General features: G+C 46.1%; 1 protein-coding gene across 1 annotated transcript; it reads right to left on the minus strand.

Annotated features, from left to right (window-relative positions):
- Positions 1-10,224: 10,224 nt before the first annotated feature.
- ntn1a (netrin 1a) lies at positions 10,225-11,999 on the minus strand. The gene is made up of 2 exons (XM_047043584.1): positions 11,699-11,999; positions 10,225-11,398 (listed from the first exon to the last, which is right to left on the minus strand). The coding sequence occupies exon 2, from the start codon at positions 11,347-11,349 to the stop codon at positions 10,285-10,287; it is 1,065 nt and encodes a 354-aa protein (XP_046899540.1). The 5' UTR covers positions 11,350-11,398; positions 11,699-11,999; the 3' UTR covers positions 10,225-10,284.
- Between the last annotated feature and the right edge of the window lie 7,193 nt (positions 12,000-19,192).

A 19,192-nucleotide genomic window follows, 5' to 3' on the forward strand; every position in this document is an offset into this window, starting at 1 on the left:
GTTTAGGGTCTGGGGTGTGGGGTGGTCTGGGTCTGGGGTCTGGGGTCCAGGTCCTGGGGTCTGGGGTCTGGGGTCTGGGTTCTGGGCTGTGGGGTGGTCTGTGTCTGGGTCTGGGGTGTGGGGTCTGGGTCTGGGGTCTGGGTCTGGGTCTGGGGTCTGGGGTCTGGGGGTCTGGGGTCTGGGGTCTGGGGTCTGGGGTCTGGGTCTGGGTCTGGAGTCTGGAGTCTGGGGTCTGGGTCTGGGGTCTGGGTCTGGGGTCTGGGTCTGGGGTCTGGGGTCTGGGGTCTGGGTCTGGGTGTGGGTCTGGGTGTGGGTGTGGGTCTGGGGTCTGGGGCCTGGGTCTGGGGTCTGGGGTCTGGGGTCTGGGGTCTGGGGTCTGGGGTCTGGGTCTGGGTCTGGGGTCTGGGGTCTGGGTCTGGGTCTGGGTCTGGGTCTGGGGTCTGGGGTCTAGGTCTGGGGTGTGGGGTCTGGGGTCTGGGTCTGGGTCTGGGGTCTGGGGTGTGGGGTCTGGGGTCTGGGGTCTTTGATGAGACCAACATCAGCAGCAGAGGAGCAGCATACCTCCATGAACAGCACATGGAAAGTGTCCGCCTGCTGTTTACCCTGGCTGGTCTCTCTGTCTGCCTGTGTGCTGGGGCTCGGTCTACGCCCTGGAGACATGTGTTAACTGGCGAGAGCTCTTGCCAAAGGCAGGACATGGTCTACCTGTTCTCACAATGGGTTTAGTTCAAACCGGCCGACCGACACCACTGACCCCTCGCTGCCCTCGCAGACGAACACAAGGACGTTCGTAAAAATGAGGAGAAACTAAGATAAGAAAAGGGGCTTCATGTTCTGACGAGGAAGTGTGCGTTTGTATGTGTGTGTGTGTGTGTGCTTCTGCAGCACCCCAGTAGTATGCCCCGAACGCTGTTCACATTCCCCCATGTTCAGTACAAAACAATCACATCAGTTCCCCACAGGCTGACTGATCAAGTAGATGCCTCAGCACCGCACCGCACACACAGACAGACCGATTATTCCCACTGTGGTCAGAGAGGAACCGTTCGGTGTAGCCCAGTCATCGGATTCGCAAGCCCTGATGAGTGAGGCATTAGCGTCACGCGTCTGATGTGCCAACGGCCTGATGTCGTCTGGCACGGCTTTCAATTGGACTCCACCGTCTGTTGTTGCCCGGTCGACCGACGTTTTCCATGACACACTCTCTCTCTCTCTCTCTCTCTCTCTCTCTCTCTCTCTCTCTCTCTCTCTCTCTCTCTCTCTCTCTCTCTCTCTCTCGTTCTCTCACTCTCTCACTCCCTTCCACCAGTTATAGAACCGCAACCTCCACACAAGACAAGCTTTCACTGCGGCAATCAAATCCCCCCCCCCCCCCCCCCCCCCCCCCCCCGTTCGTTTGTTATCAGCTGTGGCCCTGAGCAGAAGACACTCCTCCCCGTGCGTCTGTGTTGTAAACATCTGCTGGCAGAGGAGGCAGACAGGTAAGAGACAAGAGAGACTTGTGAGGAGAGATCAGCGCTAGTGTCTGGCGCTGGATGAACGACGGCATGTGAGGGCCAAGGCCTCGAGACAATGAGAGGTGGCGATGAGTGACGAAGGTGTGTGTGTTTGTGTGTGCTCCTGTTTCTGCAGTGTGTGTGTGTGTGTGTGGGGGGGGGGGGGGGGGGAGGAGGGGGGGCGTGCATTTGCGTTTCCACCCTCGTGGAACAAGTGTGTGTGAGTCGCCCAGTCGAACAGTCTTGCTCGTACCGCGGTCGGACCAGCGCCCGGGGGGGGAGGGGGGGGGGGGGGGGGGGGCTGGGCTTCGAGACACCTTCACCTTCGCTGAGTCACTCGACACCCTCGGAGTGGCAGGGTGGAAGTAGAGGCCCCTACTCGTGCTCCGGGCCGGTTAACACTAAGCCCCCCCTCCGCCGACCCAATTATACCCAGCTGTTGTGAGGGAGTGGCAGGCAGCGGTGCCTGGTTCCGATCGGGAAGGAGGGACGCTTGAACACGCCCACGTGATCAAAGACGACATGTGTTCCGTCGCCCGCCGGGCCAGCGAGGTGATGACGTCATCACACCAACGGCGACGAAGGAGGGGAGACGGGAGGAAATCGAGCGCGGAGCGGGAGGACAAAAAAGCGCAGAGCGCTGACGGAATATCTCGGCCTCTCCGCGCCTCGTAGCGTCCGACCGAAAGCGCCTCTCGGAAGGCGAGGACGTTGCGTCTCGGCGAGGACTGAGGGAGGGAGACGTACAGGCGGAGGGAGGGAGGGAGACGTGCAGGTTGGGGGAGGGAGACGTGCTGGCGGAGGGAGGGAGGGAGACGTGCAGGCGGAGGGAGGGAGGGGAAACGTGCAGGCTGGCGCTCTCCCATGAGCTGCTGGGTCTGGCTTGCATTAGGCGTGCAACCAGAAAAACCAAACCCGACAAACATTTGGGGCATTTTCTGCCCCGAGGAGTCCCACTAAGGGTGCTGACTGGAAAGGACAATTGTAATACATCTCACGTACCCTCCTCCCACACACACACACACACATACACACATGCACTGCCTTGAGGACTGAGATGAGCCAGAGGTACAGAAATGTTGTGCAGCAAGTGATTTCTTTACACCAGAGATTGAGATTACATCGTGTAGATTGTGTCCTCTGTATGTTCGTCTTTTGCTCGAGAGAACATCACATGATGATGTCACAGGCACAATGCCGTAAGTCACTCTGTGATTTGAACAGGCTGTAAATTGAACGGATGCCGTTGCAAGATATCCGAGGCTGTTACTAGTCCACTGATTCCTTCGTATTCCTCTGATCTCGGTCTCTCTCCCTCTCTCTCTCTCTCTTTCTCTCTCTCTTTCTCTCTCTCTTTCTCTCGATAAACACACACACCAACTCTCACTGATTACTATTTTGTGCACATCCAGGCACAGCATCACTTTTCTCATCTGATATCGAGTGTTTCCATCGCTCAAAGGCCTGTCAAGCTCCATAACTCAGCCGAGATGGAATTCTGTCAAGGAAAAATGCATCTCCGACAGCATCTTGGTTTTTATGACCCACATCAACAAGATCTCAATTCCCTGTGAAACTGACTTCCCGCCAGAGTTGTCTTTCATGGCTTCAAGATCTTCAAATCATTTGAGATAACTGCACTGTATTATCCGACCATTTTAAGGCACACATCTCTTTGTTTTAGTGCTTGTTAAATAAGTACACGTTCTGTAATTCTTACAAATTACATAGAACATGTGAAAGGACACTTCCAGTAACAGCAGCAGAGAACAAACGGAATACCAGTAAAATCCAGTAAATCATCAAGAAGAGACCCAGCCAAGAGAGGCCTGTTAGCGCAGGTTCACCCAGCATTGAGTTGACATTGCTGGGGAAGGATAACCCCGGGGTTCCCCTGTCCTTGGAGTGCCGTCCACTGATATAGACACAGGAGTATTTATACCTAGCACACAGGCCATGCATTCAAAGCCCTTACAGCCCTGAGCAGCTGTGAATTTGTCCCTGTACTGTAGGTGGAGAACACCTCCCCCCAAAAAACGGGTGGTTGCGAGTTAGCGTTAGCATTAGCGTTAGGATTAGCATTAGCGTTAGCTTTCGGTGAATAGAGAGGAGCAGGTGGACGACCAGACGCCTAAACACTCACAAGACAGTCGTGGAATACAACGCATCGAACTGATGGCAGTGAACCGTGCCAGGTCACGTTGAAACTAACTCGGTGGTGTGCATGCGCACACCCACACGCATAGACACATGCAAACACCCTCCAGAGTACAATCTCCGGCTACTAATCATGTATCCCCAGCCCACCGTTGCGGCCGCCTGGTCCAGGAGAAGCAGTAACTTTACATTTCAACACGGTCCCCCTCCAGGCCACCAATCACACGGAGGGGGAGCGGGGGCCAGGGGCGGGGTTAGCCCTGGAGAGCAACCCACTAAACCAGACCCAGATGGCCCTAGTGGCCAAGCCTGGCCTGCCAGCCTTCAGGTTGAATTTGCTGCGTCCGTGGCTGGAATGTTACCAGGCACCTCATTGGACACAGTGGATCCCCTCCCTCCCCCCCTTACTCTTAACACACACATAGATAGAAAACCACATACGCACTTGAACACACACACATCAGCCTGCCACTGCAGCAGAGCCCTCCGTGGCCCTGGGACCCAGAGTGGATGCAGGGCGGGAAAGTCTGTCCCTAGTGGCTTCTCACTGAGGGGGAACTTTCCCAGTTATCTGCCTTCCCCTCTCCACCCCAACACCCCTCCCAGCCCGGCCTCACCCTCATTAAAACTGCCGCGCTCACAGTGCCAGGAGTGCCGGACAGCTCAGGACGCAACGACGTCGGAAGAAGACTGATCCCACCATCGAGGGAGCCGACTTTAAGGACTACTTTAAGGTAGCCGATAGATCGGCACGCACAGCTACTCCTGACCCTTAACCCCCGAGCGCCGGATGGACCGCGGGGACCACGACACCGGAGCGCTCCCCCGGCGGGTCTGGAGGGCCACGGCGTCTGTCTAGCAGCGATCTCGCCGGGAGAGTTAAAGATAGCAGTGGGGAAAAGGAAGGGGTCTGCTGAGAGTGTGAGAAGCCGTCCGGGGAGACGTTTTACTGAGGCGTCACAAAACCACGGCCGTAAACACTGATAAGGATTTTTCCTTCCATGAAAGACAGGGAGGGAGGTCATTGCCCGCCCGCCCGCCCGCCCCCACTCCTCCACCGCCCCCCTTTCCCCTCTTGGATCTGCTGGCTAGAGGGGCTGGGGAGGGAGAGGGGGAGGACGGAGGAGAGGGGAGAGGAACGTGGTGCAAAGAGCAAACTACTCTGTCACTCCATTCTCACCTCTGTTTCTCGCTGTCTTTTGTTTGATCGGGGAGGAGGGGGTTCAGGGGTGGGGGGTGGGGGGGTCATTGCGCCCTCCGCCGCCGCCGTCGCCGCCTTTGAAGATGAAGGATGCCGACTTATATTGCGGCACCGTGAGGCGGCTTACACATTAACCAGACCTCCTCACACGCAGACACACACACACGAATGTCTCAGTGTCAGGTAGAAAAGGTGACAGGCAGGCTGAAACCTGAACAGTCTCTGTGTCGCTGTGGATTATCTCTATTGTACCAAGTTCAAGAACACGATCAATACGTGTGAAAGGAAGAAAAAGAGCCAGAACGATCTGAAGAGAGCATGCTGGGAAGCTGCATGTGTGTAGATATACGCTGAATGGATTGAGATTTGCCGAGTAGCTTTGTTTTTTCTGTTTAGCCAACTGGCTTGTTCTCTGGACGGCAGTGAGTCTGTAAACACCATGACATATTTGACACGTAGATCATAAACTGTTATCTTTACGACCGGGGTTTCGAGCTTCCTTCTTAATCAAAGCAGCCCACAGGACCTTTGATTGTATAAAGTTATTTCAAATTAAACATTTTTAATGACTCTTTGTTGACAGAGATAGTTGCTGGAAGTCATTCTCTAGTGACAGGGCTTGGGAGAGATACCATCTCAACAACAGATTTTCTTTAAACCTCGACGTGCACGTGTCATTTCCTCTGAGCAAGTGGTCGGAGCATTTAAACCCAATTATGTGAAGGAGGTGTCAAGCTGCACCGCAACTCCTCTCTTCGCCACATTCATCTGAAACATCAGTCATCGCCCCAACAACACCTGGTAGCCTTCTAGAAGGTTCCGAGCGCCGGTTTGACATGATGAAGCCAGACAGGCGGCAGGTCTGTTCCAATCAGCCAAATGATGTTGCGGTTGAGTTTGGACGGCTTGTCCGTGTGGGAGAGAAAGTGTGTCTCTTCTCCGTGTCTCTCTTTTCCAAGAAGACTCTGTGAGAAGGCATGGGGGAGATATCCCCAGGCTGGAGGTTTGGACCGCACTCGGGGGCCTCAGTCGGTGCCAAGTCACTGATATGCTATCGCCGTGCCAACAGAGTTCTGGAAGCTGGAAGGAAGGAAAAGGGCCCCTCCACCCCTCCACCTTGGCCACAGTCTCTCCCTCTGCCCCGATTCGTCGGCGAACGACGCAGAAAAAGACATCTCTCAAAGCCCCGGTGTCGTCAAAAATAATAAGCTTGCCCATGGAAAGCCATGGAAGTGTCGCTCGACTAATTGGCACTTTATTTTACTGTTTCCGTCACTCTCTCGCTCTCGTTTTTTTTTTTTCTCTCTTTCTCTCTCTTTCTCTCTCTCTCTCACACACGCACACACACACACTCTATCATTCTTTCTTAAATGTTCCCCATTGTAACGGAGTTGCCCTCCGTCCTCCCTCCCTTCCCCTGCTCTCACTCCTCTCCCTGCTGCAGTGTCATTCCCTTCATCCTGCATGCCTTCAAGCTGTCTCTCTAATCTCCTTGAATTATTCAAGACACTTTCTTTTTTCCCCTTCTATTTTCTCAACACTTTATGCTATGGAACCTGAAGCTAAGGCAATACTTGCTCCGGGAAGAAAAAAGTGTTACAGCCTTTGCGTTTAATTTACGCTGAAAGAATTTCCTCCGGAGGGACCTTCTGCAGGGTTTTCTACCCTAGATTAGCTGAATCAGTGTCACCTTCGCTTGCTGAAGTTTCATTTCAAGACGTTTGTTAAGTTCCCAAGACGGGAAGTTCAATGATTAAATGGGGAGACAGTCGAAGGCGCCCTCGCTTCCGCGGCAACACGGCATCCATTTTTTACAACCCGTCGATCAACCACAGGCCGTCCATCTATCCATTCCCGAGGTTAAGAGTCAGTCCTGGTTGTGTCAGAATTGATATTGAACATCATTTTACACTCCTAGGCGCCTGCAGCCCTGAACTCATTGCATTAGGCATTCTCCAGTGGCCTAGTGGGGATCAATATTACAGAGAGAGCTGGGTGTGCACTCAGGAGTGCATGAAGGTCCTTCAAGGCCCGGACAAGCTAATCAGCAGAGTGCACTAGGAGAGGGGAGTGTGCAACCTAGGCTGTTTTTGTTTCTGCCACATCAAACGCATGCTAATCACCAGTCTATAAGCCACATCATGCCTGACGACGCACCGTGGAATGCTATTTATACTGTTGCGTACCAGAGCTCGAACGCTAGCCTGTAGAATATGCATGAGATGAGCGGTATCTATTGTGTAACCGCAGGATGAGGAATAAGCACGTTGAGGACAACTCGAGTTGAAGCTGCCTGAGATGGTCAGGGATTCTCAAGCACCTCGCACACCAGCTACGACTATTTCACACACACACACCCACCCACACACACACACTAACTAGCATCCGATTCCCCGAGCTGCTAACCTAACCATCCGTCTGCCCAGCCTGGGACCCTGCCTTCACATGGAGGTGTCACGCAAGTCTTTCTTCTCCTGTTCGAGAGGCGCTGTTTGCTTTAGCGAGGAGCGACCCTCGCGCCCCGCTTTTCATTTCCACGCCTGGTCTTGACGGCGCGGGCGGCCCACTGAAAAACAGCCCCCAGGAATGTGTTGCTAAAGGGCTCGGCTCGCTGACAGCATGATGGATGCGGTGACTGACGGTCCTTTGTGGCCCCTCCGCGCGAACCACACACACACACAACACACACAACAAACACACACACACATGCTGGTCCGGTAAAAATAAAGTGTCAAGGATACAGGGGGAACAATTCATTCCTACTCCGAGGCCAGTTGTGTCTAAACAGGCCTGTTTGCTTTTCCAGCATTCATATGTCAGTGGGGATGGGAGGCCGGCGACCCGCAGAGCAGAGCTGCCGTCAGCCATCTTGTTCACCTGTCATCTTTCTGAGGACACCCAGCCAAACTAGTATACACAGAGTTTTGAAGGCAAGGGGGGGGGGAAATGAGATTGCAATTGAGAGAGAAATGTGTTAGCATCCTACCAAAATGTGGAAATCATCGTTTCAGATGCAACAAGGGGGATCTTTTCCGAAACCGTTTGCTGGTTACTGTACAGTCAAACTGTAACCACAGCGACCCGACGTGACAGAAACTGTCAGAGATGTGGAAACTGATCGAACCTGAAAACAGACCCCTTTTAAACACCTGCTTTGTGTGAAAACTGTTGATTTATACCACAAATGACGTCACAAATGAATGTCAAATGATGCAAGTCAATTAGCCCAAAACACGAAAACTTGAAAGACAGATATTTGAATTTGCTTGTGTTACAGGAGGTCTCAATGACTAGGATTCTTGGTTGAAACGCAAACAACACAGAGTTTAGGTTTACCACAAAACCTCATATGTTAATATAGAATGCATCAACCAGTTACCGTATGCTATAACTCCTTGTTGTTCTCAAAAAATCCACTTTATTTGACACTGGGCCTGACATGCAAAACAGGCAAATTCCTACTTTAAGTTATGAACAAAATGAGGCTGTATGAGAAGACCTGCAGAGCACTCAACATGCAGTGTACCGTTGTTCAAAATGGTAGGCTATAAAAATACCCATAATTGTACCCTTGAAACCACTTAGACAACCAATGAGGCTTGTAACCCCGTGTGGGTTAGGAAAGTAAGAGATGTTGTTTAACATCAAACCCAGTCCTTAATGGTAGCCACACAATAATATAATCACAGATGCAGCCTACTTATACTACAGTTCTCTGACAATAATCATCTGAAGTTTGCAAATATATTTTTTTATTATCTATAACAGCAGCTCTCTCGCTCATTGTAGACCAGAAGCATTGCACCTGTCTGCCTAAACAACCTGCATCTTATCTCTAAAACGCCTGCCACTAGCTCGACTTGCCCGCTGTAAAACTGCAACAACTAGCCTGCCCTATCTTTGATCCTATCGCTTACTTGCAACTGATTTAGCCTCGCTGTCGGAAACGGGCCTTAATGAAACCCCATACACGTCCCAGAGCCAGCATGTGTCCGACGTAATACCTTTTTTGATTGTCAGTATCTGCCTTCTTAGAGGCAAACAGAAATGTGTAGTTGAGGTGTAGCTATATGAACAAAAATATCTGGCGCAAAAGGCCTCTCTGTACCTTATAGCCAGGTCACATAATTCTCAAATTATTGCACTAACAATATTACAATATTTTGCCAATAATAGTGTCGCTTTCGGTTAATAATACAATACTAAATATAAAAGCAGTGAAACATGAATTATTAATATCCTTGTTTATTAGTATATTCAAAAATGGTCTCAACGCCTTTTCGTTTCTCAATCATAGGCTACGCCTTGACTCTATCATAACATATTTTAGTATATTTGTTTTGGGATAAATCTATAGGTTATCTGTGCAATAACTGACTTCGTTTGATATAGAAAAATTAATTAGCATGTGGAAGAAAAACGTCTGTGTTCAATTAAGACCACGGTGGTCTAGTTTAAATGCTTTTCAAATAAATTAAAATGCACGATTTTATTGCCGTGGTAAATCTGGGACTGTACATGAGTTTGCCCATGGGAAACATTTTCACGGAGTGAATGATTAGACATTGCAATGTGGCGGTCTTTTTGAAGTGGGTGGTTCTTCATAAAGTTTTTTTTGAGCTAGCATACGCCGGGTTAATGGGATCATGGTTTTCGATATTATGTTGCTGTGTCTTAAACACAGTTTCATGATTTGGTTACAGGAGTGGGAGGATATTTTCTATAGGCTCCTGCAGTGGTTTTAGTTAACGTTCTTTGAAAGGCTTCTTGCTGCAATGAGAATTATGTCTTGAATAGTCTGCGGTATGAGCTAGAAATAATTCAGCAGTAGCATTTTTTTTTCAATAATAATACGAATAATAATAATACATAGTCCCTAATACAAATACTGCCAGTAATAGGCTAACAGTAACATACATTATAATGATACGATAATAATAATAATCATTGATGTAGTATAGACTAATTTGTCTTGTAGTCTAAACTTTAAAGCACAAATTTGTATGGCTATCCTGAGTATAGGCTTATCATTATTTTCAATTTATCAATATTAAAACATTTGCACCAACAGTTAAGTCTAAACGAAATGTACCCTGGGACTACATGACTGTGCGTTGTATTCATGGACGTTTTTAAGGTAGCATTTTATTTTAATTTTCAACCAGAAAAGGGGCTTAATCTTTTTCGCGAAATCTGTCTAATGTGAATATTACTGAACACAAAAAATGTGTGACACTTGTCCTATAAAAAAAACCATGACTTATAGGCTATCGTAGCCTATACTTTCCATAGTGTCATCTTAAATACAAATTCATTGTTTTTAGCCTAATTTTAATTTCTACCAACAACTTTCCAATGGATAGCCTACCTGTACAGAACCGAAAGCCACTGGGCGGTAAGAAAACTTCAGATCAGACAGTCCTGTTTTCTTTAAGCAGCAAAAAAAACAAATAAATGCAACTTTAGGAACATGGACTTACCAACGCATTCGTTCGCTTCCCTGGCTGTTGCGCGTTGCCACGGTCGATCATAGTGGAAGGGTTTGCACCTGTCACACTCTGGTCCCGCAGTGTTATGTTTGCACTCACAAACAAGGTTTCCGTCCCTGTCTTTTACGCACCGCGAAGCGTGCCCATTGCATTTGCATCGACCGCCGACCTGCAGGTCTGACACTGCATAGAAATAAGAGTCCCGGGCCAGTTCCGAGTCATCTTCGTTCTCATCGCCGAAAGTGTGCAACCGGCTGAAAGTCACCTTGATGTCAGTTGCCGTGACCCAGTCCTGAAGCACCGGCGAGTTGTCGAAGTCATGCGCCGAGGGTCTGCCATCCAATGTACTGAACGCGATGAGCCCGCCTGACAGAGGGTGCATGTCGGTGTGAGAGTCAGTACATATGGCCTCTTGTTCGTTCTGCTTTGTGATTGTAGCTTTGCTTGGTTTGTTGTACATCTTTCTGCACTGGGTCGAGTAAAACTGGAAAGGGACCCACGACTTGCCGTAGTCCATAGATTTAAAGATGACCATTGACTCGGGCCGTGGTGAGCAGAACTGCAGGCTCACGTAAGTGACTTCAAACTTTTTGCCAAGTGACAGAGTTAAAGTCACATTCTGGGGATATTGGATGTAATTATCTGACTGCCAGCATGTAAGGTTATGGGGGTTGTTAAGGTCCGTCAAATATGCCGGTGGGTGATACTTTTTGGGGTCCGAGGCGTCGCAGGTGTGGCAGTTCCTATTTCTTTCGTCCCCTTTCTCCGTTACCACACAGTACCTGCTGGCAGTTTTGCCACAGGTGCTGGACACCCGCACCTCCTTCCCGAAAGCAGAGTTTACAAAATCGGGGATGCATCTTCGCGGGTTACCGTTCTCTTCGTAGCAAGGATCAGGGGGAGAAGTCTGCGCAGCGAACATGCTCATCCCGTAACCACCGAACACCCCCTCAAACATGAGGCACACGGTCACAGCAGTGACCACAATATCCAAAACCCTTAACATTGTATTCCTTGTTCCTCAGTGTCTGTATACAGAAACCCGCAGAAGTGCTCTGAAAACCAAAAAAGAAAATGAACTTTTGTCATTATGTTGCCTGTTGTTGCATAGAGGATGTGCGCAATCTGCTATTAACCATCGTCAATGAATTGACTGTTAAATACCCTAACACACGCTTAAATAAACAATAATGCAATTTAATAGATCAAAGTTAGATCATGAGCAACACCAATATAGTCTATAACAGTATTATTGTCATGAGCACACCAACACATTATTTCCACTAATACCAAATTCATGCAGTGAAATAAATCGTACAACGAGGTGTACGAGCTCTCGATATAGAACACTATACCTCAGAATAACAACTCAGCTATTCAAGAAAAGTCATTCAAATATCAGCGAACTCTCTTTTTCTCTGCCGAGTGCCTATCACAAGTCCTCTTGTTGTCTTGTTTGTTTCTAGAATCTCCGGTGCAAAATAGGCTACTGACGGCTCGATATAAGAGCCGTTAGTCTCTTTCTGGCTGTTTCACTTTCTGCGTCTTTCTCATTCACTAACTCACTCTCTTACTCTCTGGCTCTATCCCTCCCCGTGTTTGCTACGCACTCACACTGTCTATATAGAAAGTGAAGGACGAGTGTGCGCGTCTGCACAGCTTGAGGTCATCTCATCTTGAGGAATGACACCCGGCGCGTAAAAGGAGCGAACAACGACATCCACTGGTAGCTTATCAATAAACAGATAGCGTCAATACCTCAAAGCCTCTGTCAAAAAGATACAGTAAAGCTTATCTTATCTGATGCAGCATCTACGGATTGCATAAGTCGAGGCTTCCTTACGGTATCATGAGCAGAAGCTTAAAGGCACAGAAAGCAATGTCATGGAAAAGATTACGCTTTTTTGGTTCCTTGTTAACATGGCCTATACGTTTGCGATATAGCTTTTCTCTAGCTATATTTAACTTTGTTTATTGTATTATTATTATTTTTTGCACATTTTTGGGGGGAAAGTTGTTGTCATTATTGAGCCTATATGGCCTAATTTCTAAATGATATGATTAGGTTATTGTTATTATACGAATTTGACAGGTGGGCATGTATGTCCTTTTTTTAAGATCAAAAGGTGGTTCATTATTATTAGTCTATGTTTTCAACCTTTCATATGAACCAGAACATTTACATATTTGTTGAACTTGGTTTGTTTGGTTAGTATAGTGCAGATCTGCTTCAGTGTTGCATGCAGACTCGCGGTATTGTTTATAGATATATTTATTATTACAATTTGTTAAACTGGTTCGCCTGGAATACCACATGTAGTGCGCTGCAATGTTAATTTATTGCATAGACTAACTAAAATGAAAATGCCAGGCCTACGCAAGGTTACATCAGTGACAACTTTTGTCCAAACCATCCCTAAGCTAAGGCTTTAGTCACTTGCCAAATCTCAGGATTCTGCAGATATCTTTCTCAGCTATATTGTCACAGCACACTAGGCCTACTTATTTTACCTGTACATTGTAGTTACAGTTTGAGCTCTTTAAAAATAGATTTCAATGTTGAAATGCTGAGGGTAGCTTAGCTTGCCTATGGTCCGGCAGAGCTAAACGGAATTGTTACCTAATATCTTCACGCGTTTGGACATCATTCACTCTTACAAATATGCGCCTCCAGATCACCGTCAATTCTATTTATAATTCATTCAGTATTCAAAGAACTCTTCATAAATTATGTGATGTGTAAAATTGTTTATCTCTTCCCCGAGACATCTATGGAGATGGTAAGACTCACCTGTTGGTGTCAATACCATGAGTCAGAGCGTCATCTTGTGGCGATGGAACCAAACACAAGCTTTTCATGAGCTTTTCGCATGTCATCGTATCGGCCAAAACATGCGTCGGATGTGTAGCCGGGTGGTGAATTTGTTGTAACACCCCCATCACAGTTATTTCTGGTTACCAACAGTATGTATTTTTGTGTTCTAAACATAAAAGAAAGTATTGCTTATGTTTGCTCTCTGGCGGTAGGTACATTTTGAGTAGGTTATTTCAGCCACTAGGCGGCGGTGTCATAAGCCAAGTAGTTGCACTGTGCAACTTGACAGCTCCTTTTTTCTTTCGGGTCGAGCAGGGAGGCAGCACGTGGAAAAAGGCCTGAGTACATCGTGTGAAATAAATAGGTAAATGTGGTTAAACTGGTTAAAAACGTATGTACAATGTTCAAATTATACCTGTTCATCTATTAACTCGATGATATGTTGTATTTGAGATTTACTTTGGATGGATGTCAATGGATTCATGTGTAGCGGCTAACGCCAGTGTTTCCATGTGTTAGCCAGAGGGTGACAAGCCGTTATACTTTAATGTGTGTTTGAGTTACTAAAGTGACAACGATATTTTGTAATGAAACAATGTGTGATTTTAGAAGCCTACGCTGGAAGCTTAACTACATAATGAACGCCAGCGCTAAGGAGAGGTCAGGAGGTCACAAAAAAAGCTTGGTACTCAAATGTGAAATAGATCTTAAACATCATAACGGTGGCCTTGTGTGGCTTAAACTAATAGAGAAGAGGTCCATTTCGGCCATCACCGAGGGCTTTATATACTCCAACGGCCTGGGACGTGTCTGTGTCCTTGAGGACACAAGGAGAAACACGAATCAACAGACAAAAGAGATAGAGGTAACTCCAATGCTTAATAGGGTCTAAAGTAGTGCTCTCAAACGATTATAATATTCAATTGCGATTAATCGCTTTAATGTTAGTTATCTTGAGATTAATTACACATTTGATCTATTCTAAATATCCATTGATTTATTTGTGTCCCATAATTTTTTCTAATTTTAATGCTATTATCAACATGGAAAAGTGGATTGTATTGCTTATTGCAAAAGTTTTTTTTAAATTGTAAACAACATTGCAATCGCTTGGCTTTGACCAGAAGGCGGAGAAATAGCATCAGCTGTGTGCTTGGCCATCAGGTGGTATTTCAGACTGGACGTGCTGCGATGTTAGCTCGGTTCACAACGACAAAACACACAGATCACTTTGGTCTTGTCAATGGAACCATTTGGCAACTTTTTAAAAGTAAATGTTCCATTCAGAATTTTGTTGGCATCTATTTCGGCGTCTCGCGCTCGCCAACCACTCAAAGCGTAAAGTTAGCCAATACTCTTTAGCCGGCTCGCAAGCACAAACAAGTGTGTGCGGCGTGCCTGTTGTTTTGTTTCCAGTCTAGCTAGATCCGGTGTGGTGTTGTAGTTTTTCTAACGTCAGTAGTTGCTGCAACAGCATGTGAAAAAATCTACAAAGTTTGCTTGGCTAAAAAGAACATTAAATTGTGCGATTAAAAAAATGACGCTGTTAAAATGGGTTTGTGTCAACTCCGTTAATAACGCGTTAAACTGACTGCACTAATGTAAAATCATCCATACATGTTGATTTCAAAGAGACTATTTAATGATTATTATGCATTTTTATGCTTTTTTCGTACTTATTGAATGACATTTCTCATTACCGCAATTCAATTTCACAAGCACAAGAGTGGGGAAAAAAATCTATTTAAAAAAATTGTTATGATAATAAGTAACTCTAAGCTAGCTGTGGACCAACAGTAATCTTTACTTTATTAATATGCTTTATTTTCAAGGTGAGTTTGCAGCAGCTTTCCGTTTCTCACTACCTGTCAACCTGGGCTACAACGTAATACATTAATATTAATAATATTATAGATTAAAAAAAATAGAAAGAGAAATATGCCTTTTATCATTACCGTAAACTGAGGTTCTCATTAACGAAATGGGCATCATAAAATAGCGGTAATGAGAAAGTACATTGCGGTGATGAGGAGGCCTACTGAAAAATTATAACAATACGGGCAGCAATTAAATATTATATCATCTCGTAGAGCAATTTAAAGATAGCGGTAATGAGAATCAATAGTGTCGAGAAAAAGGGGTATAGATGCAAGTAGAACATTTTTTGTGAATAAAGAACTTCTCTTCTTGCTGATGCAGGGAGAATAAAACTTAATTCACAATATTTTGGTGATTTTGACAGGGCAGCAAACAAATATTGTGGTAATGAGAAATGGGTTGATATTTTTTTCATTACATTATCCATATGAGGATTTATATTTTTAAATCAATCATTTTTATAGGTTATTGAATATTACACACAACATACATTGATAGTAAAAAATAAAAATAAAAGTTTATTTTACTTGGAAATCATCACCACTGTGGTTCAAGGTTAGTTTCATGAGAATCATCTATTTGCATGATTCAGTGTTTGTGTGTATTTGTGTGGGTGCTGTTTGTGTGTGTGCCCTGTATGGTTTTATGTGTGTGTATTATGTCTGTGTGTGCCCCAGATACCCCCAGACCCGGGCAGCAATGAGCACAGCATTGCAGCCGAGCAGCAGAAAACAGTCAGCCCCAGAGGAGATCCGGGTCTCCAGTGTGCTGTTTGCTGGGACGTCCACTGGCACAATGAGAGCCATCAAGTACCCCCTCCCCATGCAGAAGGACTGGATCGTGTACCAGGCACACTCCGGCCCCGTAACCAAGGTGGGGTTGAGGTCTGGTCCAAAACATGACATAGCATTTAGACTTTCAGGAAGATGATGAAATATTCTTATCTCCTAAATAAACGTACGTTATATCGTTTTTTTGTGGGGGGAACCGAGACATAATTTTTGAAAATTCCAGCATTTTTTTCGGAAGGGAAGATAAATTTGAACTCTTTGATGTGAAAACGTTAGCTACCTTAGTTAGCTAACTACTGGCAAGTAGCTTACATTAGCCAACGACATAAGCTACCAACTGAAGGTTGTCAGTGCAGGCTAGTAAATGTTAGCCAGAGCCTCATTATGGCTCTGATGTTAGCTCTAGCTCTACTGTGCATGGTATTTACTTTTTTATATTTGCGAACTCAAGTACAGTAGATACTTTGAAGGTGTAACTAGTACTGGTGCAAGTTTAGGATTGTATGCTGCACAAGACGCGGAATATGAGGTGCTGCGAGATGATGTCATTAGAAATATCACAGCACCTGCAATTGTGCTGTGCGGTAGTCATGTCTACTATAAGTTTGTTGAGGTATACCAGTAGTCATGGCCTGTTTGTTATTTAATAGATTTGTAACTATGTATTTCCAAGCTACAGGCATTGCAGTATTTTCCTAGCAATGCTTTATTTGGTAGTGGTTGTCATCTTGACTGTAGGCTGTTTTAGGAAAAGTGATAGTACTAGTACATGTATGTTTGTAACTAAATACATGAGGCTACAACATTAAGCATTAAACAATAATGAACAATGATTTCAGAATGATAAAAACCCACATAGCCTAGGCTATGTCAAATATAGTTGTGATTTCAAATGTTTAGACATCAGGCATAATATATTATTATATCGTATAATATATCATGATATTTTTATCTCAATTTAAATTGTTATGGAAACAGCTCCTTCAGGAGAGTCTGACCTCCTTTGCGAAGTTCTCCGGTCTTAGTACGTGTCACATCCTCAGTAACCATCTCTGGGATCATCCCACTGCAACACACCACTCAGCTGAAACCAACATCCATGTTTCAGATCATTCATGACGACAGCATCAGGAAGGGAAAAGTCTCTGGTGAGCCAACCTCCATCCTTCCTTTCAGGAAGGTTCCCTGGGAGTCCCAAAGCAGTCTGGTTGTTTGTCGGTGAAGAACGACGGATGCCCCAGATGTGTGGTTCTTGTGTGCCACCTGCTCTCCACCGATGGAAGAGTCTGGGTTCTGTGGAGCGGCACGGAGGAGGAGGACCTAGATCAGGGGTCTCCAACCCTGTTCCTGGAGAGATCACCTACCGGTTGGTTTGGGCTCCAACCACACTTATCTGACCCGATTCAACACTAGTTACCTGATCAACCAGCTAAATGATAGAATCAGATGTGCTAGATTAGTGTTGGATGTGAAAACTCCATAAGCAGGTAGAGTGCATGTGTGTGGGGTGTGTTTGGCTTGCAGCACCAAAAGCAAGCAGTCCTTTAGCCCCATTTATACTTTTGAGGTTCCTTTGCAGCATGCAGCCTAAACTGAGCTGAAGAAAAAGTCTTATGGCTCATGAAGAAAGGATGCTGCTCTGTGAAGAAGATGTGGGGTTTAGAAAATGTAATATTCACTGATAATAGTAGGCAGGTCATTTTGATCAAATATGAAAGAATGTGAGGAAACTTTACTGGTCTACTGAACTTGTTATTGCCATCATTCTGTTGTCATACTGCAGATGTGTTTGATGAAAGCTTAAAGGTTTGGCGTACAGTAGTCAAATCATTCAACCGGTTAGGTGGTTGCTTCATGTGGTTAGCTAATTAGTTCATGTGGTTCAAGTATTGCAAAAAAGTATTTGCTGCATATATTACAGTTGTGTTACAGTGGTGTTACGGTAGTATCTTCAATATCATACTATCATACTAAACACAAGCTGTGCCTTAAACATTTTATTAATGACCCGACATCTTGGAAATTTGATGGATTGTGTGTGTGTGTGTGCATACATACAATGTGTTTGTTTATGTACAGCAGGGGTCACCAACACAGTGCCCGCGGGCACCAGTGCGCCCGCAAGGACCATTTGAGACGCCCGCAGGCCTGTTCTAAAAATAGCACAACTCTCCAGTGAGCTGCGTCTAAAAAAAATCACACTTGCATTTATATGTAGGCTATATGAATATGACAAGATCTTTAAAATAAAAAATAAAAAAATATTTGTACAATTCATGGAAGTTTTGATAATTCAGTCGATTTCTGACCTATTCTAGTTCAAAGATGAGTGCGCATGACAAAGGAAGATTCAGTGTTCGCGGGGCTGAGCGTTTAGCGGGAACAGCGATGATGGGGAGCTGAATCCATGAGCTGAATGCACATTCTTACCCCAAAAACATGGCAGAAAAAAGGAAGAGAACCTATAATTTTCACAGTGAATGGGAGGAAGAATTCTTTTTTACAAGTGTGAAAGAAAACTGCGTTTGTCTCATTTGCGGCGCGACTGTGGCGACGGCAAAGCGGCACAATGTGGAGAGACACTTTGCTACACACAACAGCTACCAGGCTAACTACCCCGCGGGAAGCGCGCTACGGGCAGAAAAAGCCCGTGAGCTAAAGGCAGCTTTGGGAAAGCAGCAGTCTTTTTTCACGAAGCCGGCAAAGAACTCCATAAAAGCAACCGAAGCCTCGTTTAGAGCTGCACATTTTCTGATAAAGAAGAAGAAGGCCTTTTCAGACGGAGAAGTGTTCAAAGAAGCAATGATGATTATTGCCAACACTGTACTTAAAGACGAGAAAAATGGAGCCAATCTAATCTCCACTCTCTCCGATGTCCAACTGGGGTCATCGACGATGACTAGACGGGTGTCAGCTATGTCCACTAACCTGGCAGAGCAGCTGGACCGGGATCTGGCGCGGTGCAGGTGGTTTAGCATCCAGTGCGACGAGTCCGTGGACAACAGCAGTACAGCGCAGCTGTCAGTCTTTATCCGGATGGTGTTTGCAGATTTATCCACAAAAGAAGAACTCCTGACACTACTGCCCTTAAAGACAACTACGAGGGGAGTTGACGTTTACAACGCGGTGAAGGAGTTTTTCGTACAGAAAAAGGTGCCACTGGAAAAGCTAGTAGCGGTGACTACAGACGGGGCTCCTGCTATGATCGGCCGACATGCAGGTTTCATCGCGCACTGTAAAGGTGACCCAGACTTCCCAAAACTTCTGCATTACCACTGCATCATTCACCAGCAGGCGTTATGTGCAAAAGTGATCGGCTTTGAGCACGTGATGACTCCCGTTGTGAAAATCATCAACAGCATCCG

Source organism: Hypomesus transpacificus, chromosome 21, assembly GCF_021917145.1.
Source record: "Hypomesus transpacificus isolate Combined female chromosome 21, fHypTra1, whole genome shotgun sequence".
Taxonomy (NCBI): Eukaryota; Metazoa; Chordata; class Actinopteri; order Osmeriformes; family Osmeridae; genus Hypomesus; species Hypomesus transpacificus.

Excerpts from the sequence above, each read along its gene's own strand:
- ntn1a (XM_047043584.1), bottom strand. The coding sequence starts at position 11,349 with ATGTTAAGGGTTTTGGATATTGTGGTCACTGCTGTGACCGTGTGCCTC.